Source organism: Pseudorca crassidens, chromosome 1 (assembly GCF_039906515.1).
Source record: "Pseudorca crassidens isolate mPseCra1 chromosome 1, mPseCra1.hap1, whole genome shotgun sequence".
NCBI classification, from domain to species: Eukaryota; Metazoa; Chordata; class Mammalia; order Artiodactyla; family Delphinidae; genus Pseudorca; species Pseudorca crassidens.
In genome coordinates this window covers 178895280-178922394 of record NC_090296.1, presented here as the reverse complement: position 1 = coordinate 178922394, position 27115 = coordinate 178895280, and the positions used below count along the sequence as shown (strand labels likewise).

Here is a 27115-nt window from a genome sequence, read left to right as displayed (position 1 = left end):
TCTGGTTTTCAAACTTGTGTGGCTGAAAACCCTTCTCAACAATATTAGTATTGTTCATCTACGGTAGACAGACAGGTACATTACGGTAGACAGACAGGTATTACGGTAGACAGACAGGTACATCTTCCATTTCATTTCTGATACTATGTAGACAGTAGACAGTAGCATTACGGTATTATGGTAGACAGACAGGTACATCTTCTGTTTCATTTCTGATACTATGTCAGTGACCAAAAAGTGTGTCAGGCTCATCCACAAGAAGTTCAGAAACTGGTATAAATGAACGAGATACACACCATAAGGCTGTGATGTGCGTGATCGTTACACAGTCTTATAGAGATAAAGGTGCAGGATACTGGGCTGGCTATACAGTGAGTGACCTGGCACACATCCTAAAACGTGGTTTTCATTAATACATTCCAAATATGAGCTTAGGCAACTGTTGTTTGCCTGTTTTCCTTAAAAGGGGAGCAGAGGAAAAGAGGCAATGAACTGAAAGCTTTACTCTTACCTTGTATCCCCCAAAAGGCCACGTCTACACTCTGGAAACTAATCAGCAATGGCACTGCCAAACCCCTCCCTTCTCCCACATTAGCATCCTCCCAACCCCGGCTAATTGGCACATCTGAAACTGTCCAATCAATGAGCTAATGAGGACGTACCAGCACCGAGAAGGGGAAGCCAGGCTGCTCCTGGACACCACACCATAAGCTTCAGAAAACTCAGGCTGAGATTCTAATCAATTTGGAGAGGTTTGCTCTGTCTTCTTTGAAGCCTTCTTCTAGACAGTGTATTTTTCTAGCTGTGAAAATTGTACGCACCGGGCTTCCCTGGTGGCACAGTGGTTAAGAATTCGCCTGCCAATGCGGGGGACACGGGTTCGAGCCCTGGTCCGGGAAGATCCCACATGCCGCGGAGCAACTAAGCCCGTGAGCCACCAACTACTGAGCCTGCACTCTAGAGCCCACGAGCCACAGCTATGGAGCCCGCAACCCACAACTACTGAAGCCCACGCACCTAGAGCCCGTGCTCCGCAACAAGAGAAGCCACCGCAGTGAGAAGCCCGTGCACCACAACGAAGAGTAGCCCCCGCTCGCTGCAACTAGAGAAAGCCTGTGCGCAGCAACGAAGACCCAATGCAGCCAATAAATAAATAAATAAATTTTTTTTAAAAAAAAGAAAATTGTAGGCACCTGACAACAGTTCCTGTCTCAAAAAGCTTAGCATGTTGGCACGCAGGGGTAAAAAGCAAGGGGGAGGGGCTCTGTCCACCGGGCAGCAGTTATTAAGAGAAGAACTAAACCCAGTACCCAGTTTGTACTCATTCCACAATCACAGCCAGGACACCTCCCCTGGTCCAGGTGCTGGGCTTAGCTGAGCCACGAAGACAACACAAAACAATTAAGCCAGCATAAAATGCCTACTATATGCAAACAGCACGCAGGCATGCGCGCGCGCGCGCACACACACACACACACACACACACACACACACACACACGTGTGCATGCCCGGACGCAGGGCTGTCTTGTAATTAGCAAAGTCAGCCAGAGAAAACCATTCATCAACAACTAAAAATCATCAGGCAACAAGAGAAATAAATCCAACAATAATCTGGCAAATAGGGGCTCCTCCTCCACATGGTCTCCTGAAATAAAAGTTGTCCCGTCAAAGCACACAGCCAGGATGAAGGCCACGTGGTCATAAAGCACAGAAAACTACACCCAGTCCCCAGTGCACTCCTTCCTCACCTGTCTCCCGCAGCTCTTGACAGGGAGAATTGGTGTTGAATGAGCACTTACGCTGTAGCAGGTGCTGGCTAAAGACTTTATGTGTCAGTGCACTTAATTCTCACCACAGCCAGAGACAGGGTCCCCAACTACTACACTCCTGGGCCTCCCTGAGATCTGGATAACGAATCAGAAGTAGGACAAGAAGAAGGAACACTGAGGTCATTTTTATTCATTTCACAGGAGAACATACATGTATTTCTGTCCCCTAAGTTAGTTTAGCATCTGGAATCCCAATGCAACCTTGCAAAGAGCCCCAATGTGCAATGCACAGAAGCTCTGGGAGGTGGCACTGACCCCGCCACCTTGCGCGGTGTGGCCCTGGAGAAGGCCCCCAGCTGACCCTTTGGGGGCCTTCTGCTTTCTCAGCCTGATCAAAGAACCAGATGTTCGCCAGGCCCTCTCCAGAGTCAGCGTGCTGAAGCTTGAAAATCTAAGACGTCCTCGAATGTGCTCACGGCCACACGAGTGAGGACTGCAGGACACAGCCCTGGGCTGGGCCTGGTTGCCAGAGAGATGGGGTGACATGATCCACAATAAAACCTGATGTTGTTCTACTTCTTCTGATCTGCCATTGAAGAAATGCTACCCCAGACCTCTCCTTGAAGTGTTCACATTTTCATCACATTTGGCCAAGTCCAGCTGTGCGCACACCAGGAAGGGGGTGGCATTAACTCTGTGACTCCGTAAGTCGCCGATCCCATTGTTAGTGCTCCATGTATGTACAAACCTGACCTCCTTTTACAATGACTTTAAAGGCACAGCGGGTTCTTTTCACTTCCACCTCCTTTTTATTTCTTTAAATCTAATGGGAAGAGGAAGGCTTTCAACAAAATCTAAATGGATGAAATTCATAAGATGCACCAGCAACTTCACACAGGTAGTACCTAGTATTGTTTCCACCGGAACCTCTTACCATTCATTTTAACCCCAAAGAGATGGATAAATGCCCAACTAGCCAATTATATCACTACTGACTATGTGAGCCTTCAATGAGTTGAGAAATGCTCTTTTAAAGTATGTTGATCCAGATGCAAAAATCAATCCATGTTATAAGGGCAGCAATCACACGAGAGCAGACGTGCCATTATCTTACCTGCTTTTGAAAGGAAGGATTTTTTGGCCTCCTTTCTGTTGTCAAACTGAATCATTATTACATAAAAGAGGCGACAAGTGTGACTGAAACCCTGAAGCACCATGAACCGTTAGCTCGTATTTGAAATCGTGTATCCACTTAATCAGAAGCTGAAGCAGTATCATGGTCCGTGCTCTGCAGGATTCAAACCCGAGGAAGAAGAGGTTCATCTGAAACCCTGAAATCAGAGCTTTCCCCTTCCTCTTGACCCCATTCCCGTCCCACTCCCTGTTACAGTTATGCAGGCCAAACACACTTATTAACACATCCACCTTCTCCCATCATGCCTTGCAACCAAAGCCCTAAGACCCTGCAGGTCTTACATCAGAGAAAACCCACAGGAGCAAATGCCTCCCTTTTTCCAGTTCTGAGGAATCATGTAGCAAATATCATGAAAGAGTCCCTTCTAATTGCTCCTTGAGGAGAGAAGTGATGGGGACATTTTCATTTTGGATTTTTGCTTTTGTTTTTTAGTTTTTTATTTTATATTGGAGTAGAGTTGATTTACAATGTTCTGTTAGTTTCAGGTGTACAGTGAAGTGATTCAGTTACACATATAGATATATCCATTCTTTTTCAGATTTTTTTCCCATCTAAGTTATTACATAATATTGAGCAGAGTACCCTGTGCTGTACAGAAGGTCCCTGTTGATTATGTATTTTATAGATCATAGTGTGTATAGGTGACTTTTTCATTTTGTATCCATAGGGCCTGTAATATAGTAGGGTGGTGTGTGTGTGTGTGTGTGTGTGTACACACACACACACATACACACACACACACACACACACACACACACACACACACAAGGAGCTGCAGTCTTACCTCTTTTCAATTTGATACTCCGAATAGTATTTCTGGCTACTCTCTGACTTAGCAACTGCCAGGAAATTTATCAATCCCTGCCTTTCATATGCAGGGAACGACATCTCAAAATGACACCCCCTTTTTTCAGGGTCTCCTAAAGGATTCACGCCAATCCATCTACTTGACGACCCATTTTTTTGAACAATCTCTCACTGGGAGTCAGAGGTATCATATTTGGCCATGAATCAGAGTGGCAAAAACAGGCCCCAAATGAAGCGATGTCGGCTACCATTTACTAAGCATTTGGTATATACCAGGCACCACGCAAATAAAAAAAATGTACATGAGTCATCTCACCAAAATCTCCAAGCAATCCTATACAGTGTGGGCCATTATTATCCCCATTTTATGAATTACAAATAGAGGCTCAGCAGTATACACACACACAGCTGGTGAGGAGGTAAGCTGGGCGGAGAATGCTGTCTCCCCGTCCACAGACCACGACCTACTTACAAGATCCCTAATAATACCAAGAAAGCCAGCAGGCCACAACATTCTAGGAGCACCTCAGATTTTTGCGAAGTAGTGCCTCAGAGATTTTTTTAATACTAAAAGTTGTATGCCCATACCCGGGTAGTGTTCATTACCCAAGATATCACAAGGGTTTCCCAAGAATCCAATGAACTTCAGTATTTGATAAACCTTAACAACCAGCCCTAAGAAAATTTTAATCAATCAGTAAAAGACCTTTGATATTAGGCTGAAAGGAGTGGAGAGGAATGTTTTATTATTAAAAGGGATCAGACCAGTTATGTAATTTGCAGAACCCAGCACAAAATGAAAATGGTGGTGGGGGGGGATCCTTGTTCAAAAAATATTAAGAATTTCAAGACAGCGGGCAAAGCTCATTAAACGAAGCCTGGGGCCCTCTGAGCGCAGGGCCCCGTGTGACTATGAAGCTTGCACACCCAGGATGCTGGCCCCAGGAGGGGTGGGCGTCCAGGGCCCCAGAGGTCACTCTGGACTCCAGAGCAATGAGGCCAAAAGGACTATGAACTGGTCTGTGAGCTCAGCTACATGTGTTAGACGCTTTCTCCAAAATTAACCACATGCAAAATCAGAATCTCAAACTGGAACGTTAAACAGTTTGGCTCCTAATACCTCTGGATGTGAACTCAATACAAGATCCAGTGTTAACTGCTTCTTATGCTAAGAAGTTGCCTGTGACAACAGGAAAAGGTCATCTTGCATAAAAATCATTAGAGAAACAGATTTTAAAACAGAACCCCGGGCTTCCCTGGTGGCGCAGTGGTTGGGAGTCCGCCTGCCGATGCAGGGGACACGGGTTCGTGCCCGGGTCCGGAAGGATCCCACATGCCGCGGAGCGGCTGGGCCCGTGAGCCATGGCCGCTGAGCCTGAGCGTCCGGAGCCTGTGCTCCGCAACGGGAGAGGCCCGCGTACCACAAAAAAAATAAAATAAAATAAAAAATAACCTGAAAAGAAACAATGAGTAACGTGGCATACTGTGCTGGTACGTCTTTCTTAACAGAGCAGATGTTCAACACGTTTAATATTCCTATTGGCTCTCTCCTGGTGTTTTCCAAGTAATGAAAATATAAAGAAACCATGTGAGGTCCATCATATATGATGAGGTCTTTATTGCACAACTAACAGTCATTTTTTTTAAATTAACAAGCCCTGAGAAAAAGTAAATCTGCTCTGACACATTTTTGAAAAGCACTTACAATACATTGCAATGAGAAAACAAAGCTAATTATTTAGTGTGAGCAGAACATCAACAATAAAAAAAAAGAAAAAACCCTTCAGTGAGGAAAACAGCACTGAACTGGGAGTCAAGAATATCTGTCCCCTTGTCACTCAACTGCCACTAAGAACGAGCTCAACGCCAGGTCATACAGGAGAGCCGGGGCTAGAATCATACTCCTGTACATATTTTAGCCATTTGAGAAAATCAACCAGACTTGGTCTGAATTTCTGGCTATCTGCCTGTGTTTTCCACGACCTTTTGCTAATGGATATCTATGCTATAAATGATGTGTATTTTTTTAAGTTCCAAAGCATTTTGTTTGCCAGAACCCTGAGGTGAGTGCTCTGTCTTGGCTTGGTTTTGTTCTTTTTGGCAAATAGTCTGATTTAAAATCTCAGGGTTCTCTCGATGTTTTCAATATGATTTTCTTCATTTTGCCAGTACGGAAATTGCCACGTGATAACGAAATCTAACCTCAGCCTGTAACATTGTGATGAGGCCCACTTCTCTCTCAGCAGAGAGGTTTCTTTTTTTCTTTTAAGGGTTTTTTTTTTTTTGACGTGGACCATTTTTAAAGTCTTTACTGAATTTGTTACAATATTGCTTCTGTTTTATGTTTGGTTTTTTGGCCCAGAGGCACGTGGGATCTTAGCTCCCTGACCAGGGGGTCGAACCTGCACAGCCCTGCATTGGAAGGCAAAGTCTTCACCACCGGACCTCCAGGGAGGACTCCAGCACAGAGGTTTCTGACAAGCCTGAGCCAGGGCACGAATTCCAGGTGGCAGTGTCCTCACCTGCACACTGAACATCATACCACTTCCAGGCTCCAAGATGGGCCCGAGGAGAAGGGTGGCCGCCGTGACATTCTGGAGACTCAGTGACAATGGTCATAACACACAAGGACACAAGTCTCCCTGTCAGAGCCCCCAGGACCACGCCAGGACACACCCTGGAGAAGCCTGCTTCACCCCAGTCAACACAGCTGTGAGCTGGGCACAGCCTTCCAGAAGCTTCTTCAGACAGATCTAGGTCCAAATCGCTGTCCTGTGACTTACGAATCACGTGCCCTGGGACCAGTAAGCTCTCCTCAACTATCAAACAGTACTTAATTCACAGGGTTACTGACGGATTAAATGACCCTTCAAGTGGCCAAGTGGCCAGTGAAAGACCTCAGACCTGGAAGATATTCAAATACTGGTGGCCATTATTAGGTTTTCTCAAGCCGCCTCCACACCTTCCCAGGGACACCAGCGACCTCCTCAGAAAACAGGTTGGCAAAAGAAAAGCTGCATATTTATGCACTCAGGAGGTTTGGCCCAGGTACTGAGAGCAAGGAAAACTTTTACCTCCAAGTCAATGAATCTGGGACTTCGAGACAAAGAGTTTGTTGAATTTTCAAGGAAAGAACATCAGGAAAGACTACTGTAAGTGCCCAGAAATTTCTCATCCCATCATCAGTTCCACAGACATCACACCTTCAGAAGAAAAACAGCACAGTTGCCAACTACCCCTTGGATCGCCCCTGGGTTTGGACACACTAGCATGCAGAAAAAGTCATAAAACTAAGAAAGGCCTGATTGCAAAGGAAAAGATGAAAAAAGCCAACTACATATTGCTTCCATGAGTACCTCAAGACTGCAACAAGCCACGTTTGGGGGGAAATTCCAAGACGGAAAATAATAGAAAGTAGAGGTATTTAACAGGATACCACAGGACACAACCAACCGTGGCCGCAAAATGAATAGAAGGGTGTGATGATCCAAATATCACTTCTATTTAGCGTTGGGCCTTCCTATTGAGGAGGACTCTTTTTTGGAGCCTGACGACCAGTTTTCTTTCTCCGAGCGCAGCCCCACGGCGGCCAAGAGAAAGAGGCTGCCAAAGGGAGGAAGCAAGCAAAGCCCCACAGATTAAAAATTCACCGCAGCTAATCCACCGGCTGAGTAAGCCACACGTGGAAAAGTGGTGACGATCTGAAGATGAAGTCCAGGGGGAGAAAATACGGGCAGAATGTTCGGAAGAGCTTATCAGTAATGCAAACATTTAGAAAAGCAAGCTTCCTAACGGACCATGGAGACAATTTTATTACTTGGGATTTTTAACGCTGAACCAAACACACTCTCCACCTATTACTCAGGGTGCAAGGCATTGTGGGAAACACCCGGGAGGGAAACCACGTGTGTGAGAATGTCCCCAGCGAGCAGCTCTGAGCTGCACCAGCTGGAGAAAATTCTCACAAAGGAAAAAACCTGCAATGGCTGGCCCTCAACAGAATGATTCTAAGACTGGAAAGAACAGAAGCAGAGAAGTCCAAAGTGGGTTGCTTATGTCTGGGGAAACTTGATGGAAGAGAGCAGACTTAAGTGATCTTAAGACCCTGGAAAATCAGTGGGGAGCGATGGCAATAGGAGGACCTACACGAGCAGGACACAGAGGTCAGAACAGGTCTAGCATGTCTGGAGGACACAGCAGGGACCACTCCTCTCATTTGCCACTGAATCTCCAGTTGGTACAGCACCAGCCCTAAGTGAGAGCTTAACCACCACTGGTTAAATGAATACACGGCTGCCATCTGGGAAATGGGCCACTGGAGAAGCTCTACTAGGAAAACAATTCAGTTACCTGCTCTTATGATTCGTCTCCATCTATTATTTCTGATAAAAATTACTTCCCTTCCCTTGGAAACCCCAAAACACTTTGCCCCATGCTTTTGTCACCATGTGCTGTGTTAAGAGTTCAGGGGACAAAATTTGCCAACCTATGAAGTCGGTAGAATGTTAGTACAATGATCTAATAGTTAAGGGCACTGGCTTTGGCCCCAGACAGATAATCTAACCTAAGCTCAAATCCCAATTCTTCCACATAGTTCTGTGTGACCTTGGCCAAGTTACTTAACCTCTCTGGGGCTCAGTGTCCTCATCTCTAAAATGGTGATGACAGTGGAACCTATTATATTGGGCTGCTATGAGGATTTATTGTGAAAATTCATGTAAAATACTGTAGTTGGCATAGTGCCTAGCACCTAGTAAGTGCTCAATAAATGGTTGCTATTATTATTATTAAAACTGTATGTTTCCTTTGTCTTACAGAAGCCAGCTTTCTCTTTGGCATAAAGCAGGAGCTCTTTAAGTAATGAAGAATGCTAGATCTTTTCCACTCCTGACTTTTTAGGCAACAGCCCAGCTCACCGTCCCTGAGCCCCAATTCTGGCAAGGTGCCCCTCTTTGCAGCTTCCATATTGTGTCCCCACCATGCAGCACTATCACACTGAAGTGTAATTACATGTTTGTCCCCCCCAAAAGTTCCCCAGGGACAAGAACCACATTTTGTCTTATCAGCACTTCCGTAGTGCCTGGCACAGAGCAGAATCTCGGTCTGTAATATCTGATGATTTTTTTTTTAAAAGAAAAAACTGTGGAATCAGTCTCACAATTCTCCAAAGTCTTATCTGAAGCCTGACCGAGGCAACTAAATGAAGGCACATTTCCAGATGGCTTTGGCCAGACAAACCCATTGGAATTTCTAGCACCAGGACTAGTTCAAGTTTCCCTCATTCCTATGGGGCAGACCTGGCTTGTAGAGAGGGGCCCAGTTTACTCAGGGTTCAATGAACCCAGAAGTTTTCTGCAGGGTTAGGGCCTGACCCGCTGGCCATGCTAGAAGAGACCTCAAACTCCCAATTCCTGGAAAGCTTTGGAAGGACACCCAGCTCTTAGTACCTTCACGATTAACCAAGCTTTTTGGAGGCCCCTGCATCTACCTGGACCATTCCTGCGATCCTAGGATGAGATCACACTTAGGGAATATATTATACATTCAAGAATTCCTACAGGAAAGGAAGGCCACCAGGAACAGCCTTGAGGGGTGGGGAGAGCGGCCACACTGATCCTGAAGACTCAGAGGCTGCCACGTCCACGCCCCATTGGAACCCTGCCTGGGAGCCTCACCAGCCAAGCAGGGCCCCCAGAAGTCCAAGATGAAGACATGGGCAGAGCTGGGGTGTGGTAAGAGCCCACTTCCTAGTTCGAGAAGGCAACTGCCTTCTCGCTGTGTCCTCATATGGTGGAGGGGGCAAAGGAGTTCTCTGGGGTCTCATTTATAAGGGCACTAATTCCATTTAAGAGGGCTCCACCTTCAATGACTTAATCACCTCCCAAAGCCCAAGGGAGGCAATTTTAACACATGCTACCATGTGGATAAACCTTGAGGATATTATGCTAATATCCACCTCCTAATACCATCACATTGGGTGTTAGATTTCAACACATGAATTTGGGGTGACACAAATATTCAGTCCAGAGTGAACAGTAATTATTTCATGCCATGAAGTGACTGAGAATCTAGGTTCCTGTGTCCTACGCCAACCGAGGGGAGTCAGGCACACTTGGATGTGAATATTTTTTTTACCTCCTTCTTCTCACATAGGTGATTAGCCCATTGGAAGCCTGTTGAGCAGGGTCTCCTGTTGGCACCTGGTTCTGTCCCACTGCTGACTCTGTAGGTGTTTAGAGGTGGTGATGAGAGTAGAGAGGGTAATCATGGCAATAATCCCAATGATGGCATCACCACCAGCACCAAACTAACACAAACTACCGGCACCCTGAAAAACATCGGACACCCACCGCATTCAACAAAGACCACCACTCCTATTTCCAGAGCCGATACTCAACCGGTGTGCAGTGGTCCAATCAGACCAGTTGGTAAAATACTGGAATATCTCCACAGCAGTGAGTGAATAACCACAGCCCCACCCCACCCCCCCAGAGACCCACCCCCAAACGCTGACCGCTGGGGTCTCTCCTGAGATCTCCCCGCCCCCTAGAGGGACTGATGACCCAAGACCCATCCAGCCACCTAGTTCTCATCATCTTCCTTATACTCTTCCATATTTTTTAAATTCTCTACCAGGATGACATGTCCTTTTTATAATTTTTAAAGAATTTTTCTGAACGTACCAATTGCTTAAACACTGAGAACAAAAACAACATACACTTGAACAGGTCTAGATAAAATATACTATGAAACTTTGGGTTTTGCATTGATGCTTTCAGCGTCAAGGCTGACCATGGCCCAACTTCTCGGGAACCGTGCCCAAAAGATGATAGCTAGGTTCCAAAGAGTATGCATGACACCAACATTTATGAGAAAGAACTATTTTAAAGCTATAATCTTTGCAACATAATAATATCTTCTATTTGTATAAAGCCTTACTGCACATACCTTATCTCATTCAGGCCTTACAACAGGTCTGTAATGGAAGCAGGTGTCATTATCCCCACTTAACAAACAAGGTAATCCAGACATAGAGAGGATATGACCAAGGTTCCACACTTCTGAAGCTACAGAGCCAGAACTGAACTCAGATCTCCTGACGTCAACTTCCTCCAAAGGTGTGCTGAGTCAACTCACACGTGCTCACAAGAGCCTCATTCAAGAATTTTGGAGGCTTCCCCCTGGTGGCAGAGTGGTTAAGAAACCGCCTATCAATGCAGGGGAGACGGGTTCGAGCCCTGGTCAGGGAAGATCCCAAATGCCGCAGAGCAACTAAGCCCGTGTGCCACAACTACCGAGCCTGTGCTCTAGAGCCCACGAGCCACAACTACTGAGCCTGCAAGCCACAACTACTGAAGCCTAGAGCCCGTGCTCCACAACAAGAGAGGCCACCGCAATGAGAAGCCCACGCACCACCATTAAGAGTAGCCCCCGCTCGCCGCAACTAGAGAAAAGCCTGCACGCAGCAATAAAGACCCAACACAGCCAAAAATAAATTAATTAATTTAAAAAAAAAGAATTCTGCAATCGGTTGTTAAACCAGGGGTAGCTTTAAGTGGTTCCAGTGGGAGTAGTTACACCATGGAATCAGCAAGGTTACAAACCAGAGCTGGTTGACAGCACACAACGGGCTCCGATGGTCTCCTAACCACACCACATCCACAGAATGAGGACGTACCTTTTTCATCCATCAGTGTTCTCTGTTCCCACTGTCCCCACTAACCAGCTTGTAAGCAGCACGATGGGGGAGAAAGAGCACTGAGTTCAGAGTCGGAAGACGCTCCAACCTCCAAGCGCCACTGAGCAACCTTTTCTCCTGACTCATCTCCTCTCAGAACCTCCATGTTCTTCTCTGTAAAATGAGGGTAATGATTGCTCTCCACTCGCAGGGCTGTCCTAAGGCGCAGCAGGAATCGTGGATGTAAAAGTATTTTGCAAACTGCAAAACACCACAGAGCTGCACAAAACTGTATGCGAGTTTTGTGCTGCGAAAACTTCAAAAAATAAGGCACAGAATTACCACATGACCCAGCAACTCCACTTCTGGGTATGAAATGAAAGAACCAAAAGAATTGAAAGCAGGGACTTGAAGAGGGACAGCCATGCTCATAAAGCATTATTCACAAAACCCAAAAGGCAGAAGCAGCCCCAAGTGTTCATCAAGAATGGATAGGGCTTCCCTGGTGGCACAGTGGCTGGGAGTCCCCCTGCCGGTGCAGGGGACGCGGGTTCATGCCCCGGTCTGGGAAGATCCCACATGCCGCGGAGCGGCTGGGCCCATGGGCCATGGCTGCTGGGCCTGCGCGTCCGGAGCCTGTGCTCCGCAACAGGAGAGGCCACAAGAGTGAGAGGCCCGCGTACCGCAAAAAAAAAAAAAAGGAATGAATAAACAAAATGTGGTCTAGCCATACAATAGAATATTATTCAGCCTTAAAAGGGCAGGCAAAAACCCTGAGGACATTACGCTAAATAAAATACACTAGACACAAAATGACAAAATTGTCTGATTCCACCTATAGGAGATACCTAGAGTAGCTGAATTCACAGAGACAGAAGGCAGAATGGGCGTTGCCAGGGGCCGGAGGGAGGGGAAATGGAGAGTGAGCGTGTAATGGAGATAAAGCTTCACTTTGGGAAGATGAAAAGGTTCTGGAGATGGATGGTGGTGATGGTTGCGCAACAACGTGAATGTCCTTAGTGCCACTGAACTATAGGCTTAAAAACGATTAAGATGGGGGCTTCCTTGGTGGCACAGTGATTAAGAATCCGCCTTCCAATGCAGGAGACATGGGCTTGAGCCCTGGTCCGGGAAGATCCCACATGCCGTAGAGCAACTAAGCCCGTGCACCACAACTACTGAGCCTGCGCGCCACAACTACTGAGCCCATGCACCACAACTACTGAGCCTGCGCTCTAGAGCCTGCAAGCCACAACTACTGAGCCCATGCACCACATCTACTGAGCCTGCGCTCTAGAACCCGCGAGCCACAACTACTGAAGCCCACGCACCTAGAGCCCGTGCTCGGCAACAAGAGAAGCCACTGCAATGAGAAGCCCGCGCACCACAACAAAGAGTAGCCCCCGCTCGCCGCAACTAGAGAAAGCCCATGTGCAGCAACGAAGACCCAACGCAGCCAAAAATAAATAAATAAATTATTTTATTTTTTAAAAAAAATGGTTAAGATGGTAAATTTTAGGTTATGCATTTTTTTTAACCCCAACTTAAAAACACACACACTCAAATACGAGGTCTTCTAACTCCCAACTGTCAAAGGAGCCAAAAGGGCCCTAAAGACTTAAGAATTGTCAAGATGGTAAATTTTAAGTTATGCATTTTTTTAACCACAATTAAGAAACACACACACCCAAATATTATGTCTTCTATTTCCCAGCTGTCAAAGGAGCCAAGAGGGCCCTAAAAAGTCAAAATCAGAGTTTTTTTATCATGACTAGGACCACAAATTCCATTGACACTGGCCATGCTAACGCAGGCAGAGTGAATCCCAGCAGCATCGTTCCTGTACACGACGGCCAGATACAGGCTGTCCCCAACTTTTATACAAGGTCTGCCCCCGAAGTTCATTTTCACCTTTTGGGTGTGGTGGTTGTTCAAGGCATATTTTTTAAGGAAAGTGAAATGTCTCATGGGGGTATGGAGCCCGCTCACACCTAGAGAAGCCTTGAGTACCAATGCCCAGTGAGGCTGAATTACAGTGTGAATGTCCCAGCCGGGTCCTGGGAGCCGGGGCTGTGCTGGGGGAGGAGGGGAGGGGGGAGGTCACAGAGGCAGTACCACAGCAGCCTCCCTTTCGGAGCCCGGGCCAGTCTAGGACCCAGTTTTGTTTGTTTGTTTTTGGCCACGTAGCACATGGGATCTTAGTTCCACGACCAGGGATCGAACCCGCACCCCCTGCAGTGGAAGCACAGTCCTAACCACTGGACCACCAGGGAGGCGTCAGAACCCAGTTTATTTAATCAGTCGGTCGGCCTGGGATCCTTCTCCCAGTTGCCGCACTTGGCCTTCAACTTCCCAGTTTGGAACTCATTTGCACCTCCCCACTTCCCCCCCCCAAAGCTCCAAAACCACAATTACCTACTTTCCTCCCGTCTTCCAGCCAAACTGCTAGTTCTTGTCAGTTTCACGTGGGAGGAAAAAGCACTTTCTTTAAAATCACTTACATCACAGATGGCTGGTCTCTCAACCTATTTCAAGGCATTCGTATCTTCTAATGTTTTAAGGCAAATTTCGAGCAGCCATTTTTATGAAGGTTAAAGAAATGGGAAGAGCCCAGGGGGGCAGGGGGCAGGGGCCCTGGGGTGTCTGCCCCCCCCATCATCCCACCAGACCTCTCCACTTAGCACAGCTTCATTTCCTTCTTGGTTTTTTTCCCACAACACTGTGGGCCTTGGTGGGAGGGGACGGCATTGTGTGCAGGTATCGTATTTGTTGAATATGATACCTTTAGGATTCCACTTACAGCCCCTAATCCAGTTTGGAGTAAAAGCAATTTCAGTGATGTAAGCCGTGGTTATAAATGTCAGAGAGGGGGCCTCTCAACCAGTAAAAACATTGACTCTGTCCAGTTGGGAAGCCTCTTCTTCCCATGCTCACTACACTGCAGAGGTACCAATAATCTGTGACCCCAGACCTGGTCAGGCCATGGAAAGGTCTAACATGGAGAAGCCAAGATGAGGGATTTCACCCGATTCAGACATGAGCTCTCCGACTGTTTTATCTACATGCTGCAACCTGGGAAATTAAACTTCTGAGATCTCCCACCCTCCATCACACAATCCCTGATGAGGTTATTTTTGAGTAAACTGTTATGCACGTTCATGCGGTCTATACCTAGACACGTTGCCATTTTTGAAAACTCTAGCATTAAAATAAACTCACTACCTAGAGAATTTAAACTCACAAAAGTCAGTGATGTTTTGGAATACTGTAATCAACAAGTTACTTCAGTCCTCCAAGCCAAACGTTATTTTCAATCAGAAACCAACGCAGGTAAGACTGAAGCCATTCCCAGAAAGAAGCACGTTTCAGCTTCAAGAAGGGCCACAGCTGCACCAAGATCTAAGTGCTGTTGGCGACAACAGAAACTGCAGTTAGAAGAGCGTCTTGCACAAGCTGATGTAGAGATAGACTGAAGAAAAAAAAAAAAGCAGCTCAGGGTGCAGGGAGAGGTGCAGAGAGACAAAGCTGATGACATAACCCAGGGAGGGGATGAGTCTACATATGCAGCAAACTAGGTCACTCAACACGCGAGCTGGCCTGGAGGACGTTTGGGACTGAGGCTCTTGGTGAACACCAGCGCCAGGGGAACCAACCAGCCTCCTGTGGGAAGCATGTGTTGGATGGTGCAATGGACCCTCCAAATCGGGGCACGTGGCCTCTGAGGAGCAGGGTGTCAGCCCCGCAGGGGCTAAGGAGAGAGAAGGAGCATTTCCTGCACACACATTCACAGCCATGTCCATGCACTAAGGGGTTTCCACGCGCCCTCATCTAACCTTCATTGCAACCCTTAGATCGGGTGCTAGTGTTAGCCTGTTGTGCAGATGAGGGCACGAGGCCGAGAACGGTGACATCATTTGCCCAAAACCTAATAGCTAGGAATCAGTGGACCCAGGATGTGCACCCATGGCCTGGTGACCTCAGATCCTCCGTTCTTAGCAGCTCAGGACTGCGCCCCGCGGAATATCCAGCGAATGTTCTTCCCTGGTTGACAGAGGACTTGTTGACGGTCTCTTAAATCAACTTTGCGGGGGGAGGTTAAGTATGCACTGTTCTGCATCTCTGCCCCAGGAGCCTCCAAAAATCAATTTCCAACAGACACTGACATGTTCCTCCTCACAGCGCTGGCCCTGAATATCTGAGGGTAGCTATCCTCCACCACAGCTGCTGAAGGCAAGTAAAACCTGACAGCAGCTGCTGTTTACTCAATCCCAGTTATGTGCCAGGCACCTCAGAGATGGCACTGAATCCTTACAGGAATCCCACAAGCGGCAACTTCCATCTGCATCTTAACTCAGAAAGATGAAGGATGGACATCAAGAGGGATGCAGCTATGAAGGGTGGTGCTGGAGCTGCCTTTCTAGTACGGTTCATTGCCTCCTGACGCCTCCCCTGCCTGGCCTCAGCCAATCTGCTGTCTTTAGGCTTATCCTCAAGATCTGGTGTTAACCAAGAAACGCATTCCTCCATCTCTGAATCCTGCTGAAATACTAGGAAAAACAGCAAGAGACCCACAGCTGACCACTGGAGACAGGGAATGAACTTGGTCTGCCATGGAATGAACTTGGCCTGTGGCATCCATCTGGTCTGATTCGAACCTGAAGAATCCACATACTGCATCATAAACATTTTGAAAAAATCAAGAAGGGTCTAACAGAAAACTAGCCCAAGGAAAAGGTGATCTCCTGCACCACAGGGAGTCAAAGGGAGGCACCCAACGTGAACTGCAAAAGAAGGTAATGTTGGCATGTCTCCCAGGGTCCATGTGTCCCTGTGCATTGGATCTTGAGTCAGGCTCCAGGCTTCGTGCTGGCCACCCATAAGTGGTTCATTCTTCAATTAAAGAAATGTGTCCCCAGGGGCTGTGGGCTCCCCGGCGATTCCTGCAAAATCTCATGAGGACTGGAGGCAATGTGAGGTCCTGGGGTCCACCCTGTGGATGTAAGCTGTCCAATAATGTGACAGTGCCCTGCTGGACCAATGCTAAGCCCTCCCAGAGGGGAGAGGCAGAGAAGGAGAGAGATTGAAGGGGATTTACGGAGATTTATTTGGGGAAAGGAAAGATTAAAGGGATTTATGGAGACCCAGCCAAAAAAAAGCTCAACAAGTTAACCCCTAAAATCCTCCTCTGAGAGGACAAGGAAGTCCACCTGCCAAGTTTAATTATTGTCCACTCGGTTGCCAAGTTTGATCCAGAAATTTCTACTTGAGACCTAGTCTTCATTAGCCCCTCTGGGACCAAGCTCTAAAAAGTGCAATTTCCCAGATCCCACCGTACTAATCAGTAAGGCCACGAGGGTTTATCTTTTTTGCAACCAAGAAAAACTTCTGGCTTTTTCTCTCCAAACATAAAACATCCTATCAAAGAAAGACCTAGCAGGAGTTTGCATGTTTATTATTTTTCACAGAACGTCTGCGCTTTAATTCCCAAATCAAGTGGGAGAGTTGTAGGTAACCTACAAACCTGTCAGAGTGATCTTCCTGGTGATAATTCTGGAGGCAAAACCCAGCATTTTCACAGGAAGTTAAGCAGTTTGTCCAGCTGCTCAAATGTCCAGCCTATCATGACTTCCCCCTGTGACAGAACAGGAGATATTTCAAAAGCCCATCCCAGACACAAGCTCTCGGAAAGAAAGAGATTAGCCTTAAAATCCAATGGTCCCTTGGGACTTCCCTGGCAGTCCAGTGGTTGAGACTCCACGCTTCCAGAGGGTGTGGAGAATAGGGAACCCTCTTGCACTGTTGGTGGGAATGTAAATTGATACAGCCACTATGGAGAACAGTATGGAGGTTCCTTAAAAAACTAAAAATAGAACTACCATATTACCCAGCAATCCCACTACTGGGCATATACCCTGAGAAAACCATAATTCAAAAAGAGTCATGTACCACAATGTTCACTGCAACTCTATTTACAATAGCCAGGACATGGAAGCAACCTAAGTGTCCATCATCGGATGAACGGATAAAGAAGATGTGGCACATATATATATATATATATATATATATATATATATATATATATATATATAAAATGGAATATTAGCCATAAAAAGGAACGAAATTGAGTCATCTGTAGTGAGGTGGATGGACCTAGAGTCTGTCATACAGAGTGAAGTAAGTCAGAAAGAGAAAAACAAATATCATATGCTAACACATATATATGGAATTTTAAAAAAAAAAATGGTCATGAAGAACCTAGGGGCAGGACGGGAATAAAAACACAGACCTACTAAAGAATGGACCTGAGGATATGGGGAGGGGAAAGGGTAAGCTGGGACAAAGTGAGAGAGTGGCATGGACATATACACACTGCCAAATGTAAAACAGCTAGCTAGTGGGAAGCAGCCGCATAGCACAGGGAGATCAGCTCGGTGCCCTATAACCACCTAGACCAATGGGATAGGGAGGGTGGGAGGGAGATGCAAGAGGGAGGGGATATGAGGTATATGTATACATACAGCTGATTCACTTTGTTATACAGCAGAAACTAACACAACATTGTAAAGCAATTACACTCCAATAAAGATGTTAAAAAAAAAAAAAAAAGACTCCATGCTACCAATGCAAGGGGCGCAGGTTCAATCCCTGCTGGGGGAACTAAGATCCCACATGCCACGTGGTGTGGCCAAAGATTGTTTTTAATTTTTTTAAAATAAACAAATAAATAAATCCAAGAGTCCCTCACAAGGAGAACCCAGGAGCCCAAAGAATGCTGAGTTTTCCCTCCAAACTCTTTCCAAGAGCTTCCCAGAACATGGACAGCCCTGCTGTGCCCACAGAGCAGGTGCTCAGAAAATCCTTGGAACAAAACTGACCAAAAGCAACAAACAGCATCTTTCTTCCAGCCCCAAATCCCTGGCGAATCTCACATCCCACACCCAATCTACCAGCAATTCCTATCGGCTCTCCCTTCCACATGTTTCCATAATCCAACCACTTCTCATCACCCCCAGAGCAGCACCCCAGTCCTCCACCACCATTCTCTCTCCCCTAGATGGTTTCCATAGCCTCCGAGCTGGTCTCCCCGCTTCTGCCCTTGAACCCGTCCATTCATTCTCAACACAGCAACCACAGCCATGACGGAAACACCTGAGTCAGGTCAAGGTACACCTCTGCTCAAAACAGCCCTTGCTGTTCCCTCCGACCGGAACATTTTACCTTCAGCTACCCCAATGCAGCCTCCAGATCTTTATTCAAATAGCAGCTCTTCAGCCAGGCCCTCCCTGGCTACCCTGCTTCAAGCCACCATCACCTCCCCCTCCCAAAAATCCCCGTTCCCTGCTTCATTTCTCCCCTAACGTGTATACTAGATAACATACTCTACATCTTCCTGATTCATGTGTTTTTTTTTTATTTTCTGGCTTCCTCACCAGAATGTGAGCTCCAGGAAAGCAGGCATTTGTGTCTGCTTGTTCGCTGCTGTACTCCCCGCTACCGTGCACCGGTGCCTAGAATATAGCAGGTGTTCAATAGATATTTTTAAATGTACAAGAGGCTGAATTTATATCACGCCTCAAACAAAGGGCTGAAAAATGCAAACTTCTAACCAATGCCGCAGCTGGGATACCCTCGGGGGGCACTCTGGGGGCTGCCCACCTCTCTGCTCCTCTGGGTAATATTCTTTTAAATGCTTTTCACAGACTAAAATTTTGAGTAGTCTCAGAAAAATTACTCTTAAATCAGTCGGTCAAACACACAAATCACCTCGGGTAGCTCTGCAATCTCCCTCTCCCCCTACACCCACACACACACCTGCCTCCCACAAAAGAACAGGTGAGTCTGTGTTCCACCCGGGCTTTCAGATAAATCAATAATCTGTGTCCTCAACAGGTGTACTGATTGAGCAATTTCAGAACAAGGCATGTAAGGAAGATACTAGTGGGAAAAGACAGCGCTGGCCCCACAGAAATTTCTATTTATACCCCTCCTAAAGCAGCACCCAGCAGGCACTCATTTCATGAAAAAGCAAAGGCATTGTGCTACTGACATCAAGTGGGATAACACTTCCTGTCCTGAGCTGTATCACTTTGCTACTAGCCTGGCCATAAAAATGTCCCTCCAAATAGGGCTAAGCTGCTCTAGCTACACACGAAAGCTCCCGAAAAATTATAGTGAGTGCCTTCGTTACCTAGACAAGCCAAAAAAATCTTAGGGTTGTAAGGGCACTTGAAAATCATCCCATCTTCCTTGCCCTCCCCCTGATTTTACAGGTGAGGAAGCTAAGACCAGGTCATGTGGAAAAATGACCAAGCAGCCCACAGGCCACACACCCCAGCAGCGGCTGACTCAGACCTTGAGCCCAGGCCCAAGACCTCCATGGTGCCCGCTCCAGCCCCCCACAAACAGCAATTACTTCAACACAAAACATTCGGTCTGTAAGAAAAGCGTGTATTCATACCCTGCAGAGATGAAGATCTATTTTCCAGGACGTGCCATTTCCATACTCTGGGGGAAGAAATGAGGTATATTGGGAGAATCATTCTGTGTCAACTCTCAGGGCCTCCTCTGTTCAGATGCCTTTCATGGCGTGGCAATTACAGAAGCCACTTCCATGAGTCTGGGGTACTTCCTGGACACCACGGTCAAACCTTTCTTCCCATCTGTATCTTTCTCCAAATGGCCTATTTTCATTGTCTTGGTTCAGAAGACGTGGAAAGACACCTACGGTAGAGATGGCCTGAATGGCCTCGGCAAACACTCCACAGAAATGTTTAGGACTCCTAATTGCTGTTACACAACATTTATTTGATCCCACATTAATCTGGCGTGCCAGGCAGGGATCTGAAAACACGGCGTTGATTAATAAACAGTAATTAAGCCTTCCCACCCTGTTCAGAGCCAGGGTTAGGGCCTGGGATTCCCCTTCAAAGAGAGCCACACTGAAGGTCATAAGTTGAGAGGTTTCTCCTGAGGCCTGACTCAGGGGTGCATCAGAAAACCCAGGTCCAAACCACCCAGTGGGTTCCTTCCCCTATGCTGTCCTTTGCTTCCTCCAGCTCTCTTCCCACCCTTCTGGGCCACCCTTCACTCCCATTTGGCTCCCACCCTCCAGCAAGGTCCCGCTGACCACATGGTCTAAATGGCTTGACCCTCTGGCCTTCAACAGTAGAGGCTGTGCTCTGCATGGAAAGGTACCGGGATCAGGCAGCCAGATATCAGATTACAAGGTTTTGCCAAGTGAGTGCTCCTTGAGCCTTCACAGTGCTTTATTTTAAAAGCATTTTAACACTGTGGGCTGACAATCTGGCTCCTGGCAGGGCTTTCCTGCCTTAGGATCCTAAAGGCATATGGTAAAAGTGTGACAAACAAAATGATTGGGCCTGCAGAGTACCTTGGAAATGAATCCCAATTGTAACTGTTGACACCCTTGACGGATGCTAGGTTCCACTGCAAACAAGTGTAGAGCCCAAAGCCAAAATCCACACTAACAGAACCAGAAGTGACCTCTCTTTAGACCCAGGTCAGGATCACTGGACTTGGCCCAGGGCGAAACAGGCATCCTGAACTTTGGACCACTTCTAGAAAGTCCAAGAGACAAAAAGGTGTTGATAACCCAAAAGCTTTCACATGTTACATGTTTGGATAATTAGGTTTTCTTTACCTTAATATGAAAATTAGCTTTCCAAATACTAAAGTTAGTCAAATTATTATTAACATTTGCTGTTACATAATCCACAGAGGGGCTCAACCCCACATGCATAATCACAAGTTGTTCTGCCTAGATTCGAATATCAGCTCCACTTAATAAGTAGCTCCGGTTTGGCAGGTCACATAATTTCTCTGCTGCCTCAGTTTTTCCATCTGCCAAGTGGGGATAAAAGTAAATACCCACTTTATCAGGTTAACGTGAGAGTAAAATGAGTTACTATACCTAAGGCACTTAGAATAACAACTGGTTCTTGGTATTCATTTAATAAAGTCACCTACCTTTACTACTACTACTATTATTATTATCATGCTATTGAGTGAAAACATCTTTTTTTACATCTTTATTGGAGTATAATTGCTTTACAATGGTGTGTTGGTTTCTGCTTTATAACAAAGTGAATCAGTTATACATACATATGTTCCCATATCTCTTCCCTCTTGCGTCTCCCTCCCTCCCACCCTCCCTATCCCACCCCTCCAGGCGGTCACAAAGCACCGAGCTGATCTCCCTGTGCTATGCGGCTGCTTCCCACTAGCTATCTACCTTACGTTGGGTAGTGTATATATGTCCATGCCTCTCTCTCACTTTGTCACAGCTCACCCTTCCCCCTCCCCATATCCTCAAGTCTGTTCTCTAGTAGGTCTGTGTCTTTATTCCTGTCTTACCCCAAGGTTCTTCATGACATTTTTTTTTCTTAAATTCCGTATATATGTGTTAGCATACGGTATTTGTCTTTCTTTTTCTGACTTACTTCACTCTGTATGACAGACTCCAGGTCTATCCACCTCATTACAAGTAGCTCAATTTCATTCCTTTTTACGGCTGAGTAATATTCCACTGTATATATGTGCCACATCTTCTTTATCCATTCATCTGTTGATGGACACTTAGGTTGCTTCCATGTCCTGGCTATTGTAAATAGAGCTGCAATGAACGTTTTGGTACATGACTCTTTTTGAATTATGGTTTTCTCAGGGTATATGCCCAGTAGTGGGATTGCTAGGTCAGAGTGAAAACATTTTGATCATTTTATTGTTTGTGTTTCACTCTTCTAGAACCCCTGTCAGCACTACAGGACCACAGTGGGAAGCTTCTTTTCAAAGAATTCTTTCCAAGACAGAAGGCAAAGCTTTGGAACCCTAACAGAGACCCATCCCCAGGTTCACGGGGAATGTGGCCGGAGTCCAAGAGGTTGTTCTGCAAGAGCTGTACAGTCTCTCCGTCACCATGAGTCAAGTCCCCATCCTGCCCAGAGGTGGAACCACCAGCAGTCATACCCAAACAGCACCTGCCACAGCAGGAGCCACTCAATGAAGTCACAGCTCATGGGGCTGAGCAGCCCAGCCACGGCAGAGGGGCAGCTACCCGGCTCTCCAGGGAGCAGAAGGCAGTCAGGGGAGCTGCATCCGTCTGCTTGGTGGCTGCAGGCAGAGGGACCAGCTCGAGGGGCTCGGGTGGAGATGCGCCTGGCAAAGGAACGCATTCTCTCATGATGGGACTCCACTCTCTCCCATCCCCTCATCTGAGGCGATTGGTCTCAGGATGACCAGCAAGCACACGCTTCTTCTTTCTCGGCAACTTAAGCACCTCAGAGTCACTACCCCAAACCCAAGTAAACCTCAATGATAATTTTCTAAAGTTATGGACAAAACCTCACCCCTTAACAGGCCATGCTAAGAGGCAGCCCCAAGCCCCTCTCTATGAAAAGGCTAAGTCCTTTCTGTTTTTTTCCAACAGACAGAAAGTCTACACCCACAGGTAGACTGTGTTCCTGAAGCGAGCACAACGGCTGGGAGACCCTGTTCTCATCCTCGGCAAGTGTGCGTCCCCAGGATCAGAAGCATGGCAGGGATGCTACCTTCACAACTTGGGCTCTGGGGGACCACTGCAGATGCGCGGCTCGGGGAGGGAAAATGACCAAACAACTCAGTGGACCCTGAGTATGGGACAGAAAACAATCTGGGTTTGAAAATGTGGTCCTGGAAAAGCAAACTAACCACAATAGCAAGTAAAGGGGGGTTAAGGAAGACAGGAGAGAAGAGCACACTGATTTCTCTTATGAAACACCTCGTCTATCTCTTCCCAGCCTAATTAACACCTCCATGAATCCCTGCAAAACGTTCGGTTCATACAGCACATATGTGTATGAATGTATATGCTGACAGATACCGATCACATGAGGGGAGAAAATAACTCCAATTTCAGACTCTTCCAGCAGTGCCCGATTCTCTTTCACTATCAGCCTCCCTACCTATTCTGAGGCACTCCACAACAAAACAAACAAAAACCAACTCCTGGGCAGAAAGGGAACAGCAGCTGAATGGAGCAGCACATGCTCGGAGCCTTCCTGCCATGGACTTCTGGTTACTCCGCCACCAGCCTCGGACTACACACAGCCCTAGAGAGAAACCACCGGTACAGTGACCCTCGCAGACCCTCCCTTGGCGACCCGCACCCCAGCGTGTGCTGCCGAGCCTGGTGAAATGGACAGACGCTCAGGTAAGGCTCTGCCCACACGTGACCCTGAACACTGCGAAATTCCTCCCTTCCTTAATTGCGCGGTCATCCAAAGTCTTGCCTACACCTAGTACGTGAAGATGTCAATTCTATAAGGATACATAACGGAAGGACAGAAATGGGAATGCCTGGAGCCCGATTTTCTCGTGACCACGTCTCTCGCGGACACGGTGCACCCATGCACACGGTGAGAAGACGCACGCAGCCAGTAAACAGGAATATCCACCATGCTCAGCCCACAGTCACGCATGGGGAGAAGTCGAGAGGGCGGCGGTGTCAGGGAAGTGAAAAGTCGCCCGCCTGCGACTGACCCCTAAAGCCCAGAGCCTCCCCCGCCCAGGAGCGGCTCCCACCCGGGCCCGCGGGGCGACCCACGCGGCCGGCACGCAGGGGGGCACGCAGAGCCGAGAACTGGACAATGAGGACGCGGCGACCCGCCGGTTCCTACCGCGGTGGCGGCGGCGGTGGCAGCGGGAGCCACCTCTGCACCCGCGGCCGCTGCCATCTCCACCCTCTACTCCCCGGTCCCCACTTACGTTCCGAGGGTCTCCTTAAACTCGAAAATTTTCTTGATGTCTTCAGCTTGCTTTTTCCAGGAGGAGCTGCTCTCGCCGTTCTCCCGGGCCATGGCAGACGAGGCCGGCGTGCGCAGAGGGCGGCGAGGCGGAGCGGCCGGGGACGCGGGGGGCCGGGGTGGGCGCGCGAGGAGGGGACGCCCGAGCGCGGGGGCGCGGGGGGGCCGGCGGCGCGGGCGCAGCGGGGGCGGCGGCGGCGGCGAGCCGGTCCGGGAGGGCTGGGCTGGCGGCGCGGGGATGCTCGGCGCGGGAGCCGGAGGAGACTTTGTGCTGCGGCAGAGCTTCCTCTTCTGCAGTTTCCTCTTTCACTCTCGCCGCCGCCGCGGTCCCTCCCTGGCTCTTATTTCTGCGCGTCTCGGGCACAGACTTCCTGCCGCCGCCGCCACTCGCCCGGCTCCTTTGCAGCCGGCTGCCAGCCTCACTTTCTGCTACTTTCTTGCCTCCCTTCTCCTCCCTCCCAGCCGCCCGCCCTGCTCCCTCCCTCCTCCTCCTCCCGCGGGCTCCCCGCCCTCCCCGCGCGCCCCGGCCGCCTCCCGCCTCCCCGCCTCCCGCGTGCTGCCGCCTTCGGGGATGTCCTGCTCCCCGGGAACGCCGTGCCCCGGACGCCGGGGCACCGCCGTCGCCGCCCGGCTACGCTCCCCGCCGCCGCGCGCGCCCTGGAGCCCAGGAGAGGGCAGGTGCGGGGGACCCAGGCAGGTGCGGGCGCCCAGGCGCGTGCTGAAGGACCCCGGCCCCCCGGGGCTGCTTTATTAATTCCGCAAAGTCAAGTCTCGGGGGCGCGAGGGCTTTCCTCTCCGGCTGCGGGAGAGGGCGCCTCTGCGCTGCGCTAGGACGCTGCAGGGCGGGGGCGAGGGCGAGGGCGGGGGCGCGAGGCCACCCGGATGCCGGGCGCCGAGGGCGGGGGCGTCCTCCCCGGGCGTCCGGGCGCTGCGCGGGGTCGAACGCGGGGGCTGGTTGTTATGGCGACGGGAGGCGGCGGCCGCGGGGATGCTGGCGGAGGTGGGCGTTGACTCGGGCGGCGCGGCGCCCGCCAGCGGCTGGCGTTCCCCGAGCCTGCCTGGCCCTCCCGACTGGGCGACTGGAGCTAATTCGCATTGCACCAAAATCGGCGCCCATGTCCAATTATGGCTGGGGGAGGGGGCCTCGCGGCGAGGAGGGAGCCGGGAGCCTCGCGGCCGGGGACGCGCAAGACGTGCCAGGCGCTGCCTCGTTTTCTCTTTGGGAGCTTAACTCCCAGGGTTATCTGGCGGCCGAGCGGCGGTGGATTCAGGGCCGGGCTCTGTGCGCCTCCCAGGCTGCTTCGGCCCCAGGGCTGGAGCGGCCTTCGCTCCAGCTCGGCCCCTCCTGGTTTCTCCCTCTCTTCGCCGGCCGAAACCCAGAGACTTAGAGCAAAGTGAACCTCTGCCCCACACTCTCTTCGCCAGGGGGGCCGCCCCTCCTCAGCCCAGCCGCAGTGGGTTTAGTAGGGCACGCTGTGCCAGGGAAGGTACCTGGAAATAGCCTTTCTAACAGATTGGAGAAACGCACCCAGAGTTCCCTCTGGCCTCCCATTTCGGAGGCGCATTCTGACTGCCCATCCCTCTCCCGTGTCCACCTGTCAGAGGGCGATCCACGTACAGACGCCCATTCCCAACCTGCAGGGACTACCTCGTGTTTCGAAAAATTGTAGTTTTCTTCGTATCAAGACTCTCTCTTCCTGAGGGCCCCTCGGCTGAGTTGGGTAAACAGCCCCGTGTCTTGATTGGTGACACCTGTCCCATTTTCCCAGGACTGTTCCAATTTCACTGTAAAAGGGGGAAAAAAATATTCTACTCCCTGAAGAGGAAACTTACCCAGCACCTTCCTCCTCGTTCTGACAGGCTGGACGCAGGCCGACTGCTCTCCCAGAAGCCGTCTGTACCCACCCCACACTGCACCCTGCCGCCCTCCACCTTTTTTCCCTGACCCCAAGGAGGTGGAAAGATAATCTGGCCTGCCCATTCCTCCACATCTGCGTGCTGGATTCCGCCTTTCAGGGGCTGTTAGCTTAAGGCTCTCCAGGCTGAGGAGAGCAAACGGGGGATTTGGCTGTTAGAAACTGACTAAATTGACAAACCCAACTTCCAAGATGGATGACTAGGGAACCTCTCTCAAAGTTGGGGCACGTCACCAAAAGCAAACAGCACCACTTCAAGAAGAAATACATTTGCACAGCATTGTAAATCAACTATACTTCAATAAAAAAAAGTTTTTTTGAAGAACTATACTATCGTTTATTGGGGTCAAAGGTTAGGCAATATGCAGAGTAGGAACCAGGTGTGACTAAGATCCCAGTGGACACTCCCATGCCCGCCATATGCACCTGCTCATCTTTTTTCCCCTTTCCCTTCCTTCCACTCCTTCTTCTTATCCCGTTCTTTCCTCTCTATTTCACCCTTGCTTCTAGCCTATGGAACAAACACCGGAGCTCATGATAACAATTCTCAGTCTCAGCTATTGTCCCCGGAAATAAAGAAGTGGTGATGCTAAAGAAGTTTTGTACGGTTGGAACTGTAATGGGGAGTTTTCTTTCTATTCCAAATTTTCCATAATGATGTTCATTCAGAGCATTATCAAGTTATCCTCAGCTGGACTAGGTCCTAGAGAAAAGACTCAAACTAATGGGGAGTTGAAGAGGCCAAGCCCAAAAGAATGGATCCCATGACCCAAAGAAGGAGGTGGAAATGTCAAAGACAATTCAGTCTGGCTTTAGCACGGTCATTCCTCCCTTACTGGACACCATGTAAAGTAAGAGATCTTGACCTTGGAAACTGCAATAGAGAACAAAGCCATCATTCCCAAAGAATGGTTAAACCGTAGCCTGTTAAGAGCTTAATCCTGTTTG

At 48.7% G+C, this 27115-nt stretch overlaps 1 protein-coding gene across 2 annotated transcripts in view; it reads right to left on the bottom strand.

Moving 5' to 3' along the window:
- CAMK1D (calcium/calmodulin dependent protein kinase ID) overlaps positions 1-26017 on the bottom strand; it is a 417102-nt gene extending 391085 nt beyond the window's left edge. Inside the window, exon 1 of one of the 2 annotated variants that reach the window (XM_067701413.1) lies at positions 25900-26017. In XM_067701413.1, the coding sequence (XP_067557514.1) occupies positions 25900-26012 (113 nt within the window). In that variant the 5' untranslated portion in view covers positions 26013-26017. Of the gene's footprint in view, positions 1-24213; positions 24377-25899 lie in introns of those variants that run through there. The other variant, XM_067701414.1, reaches the window with a different exon arrangement.
- Between the last annotated feature and the right edge of the window lie 1098 nt (positions 26018-27115).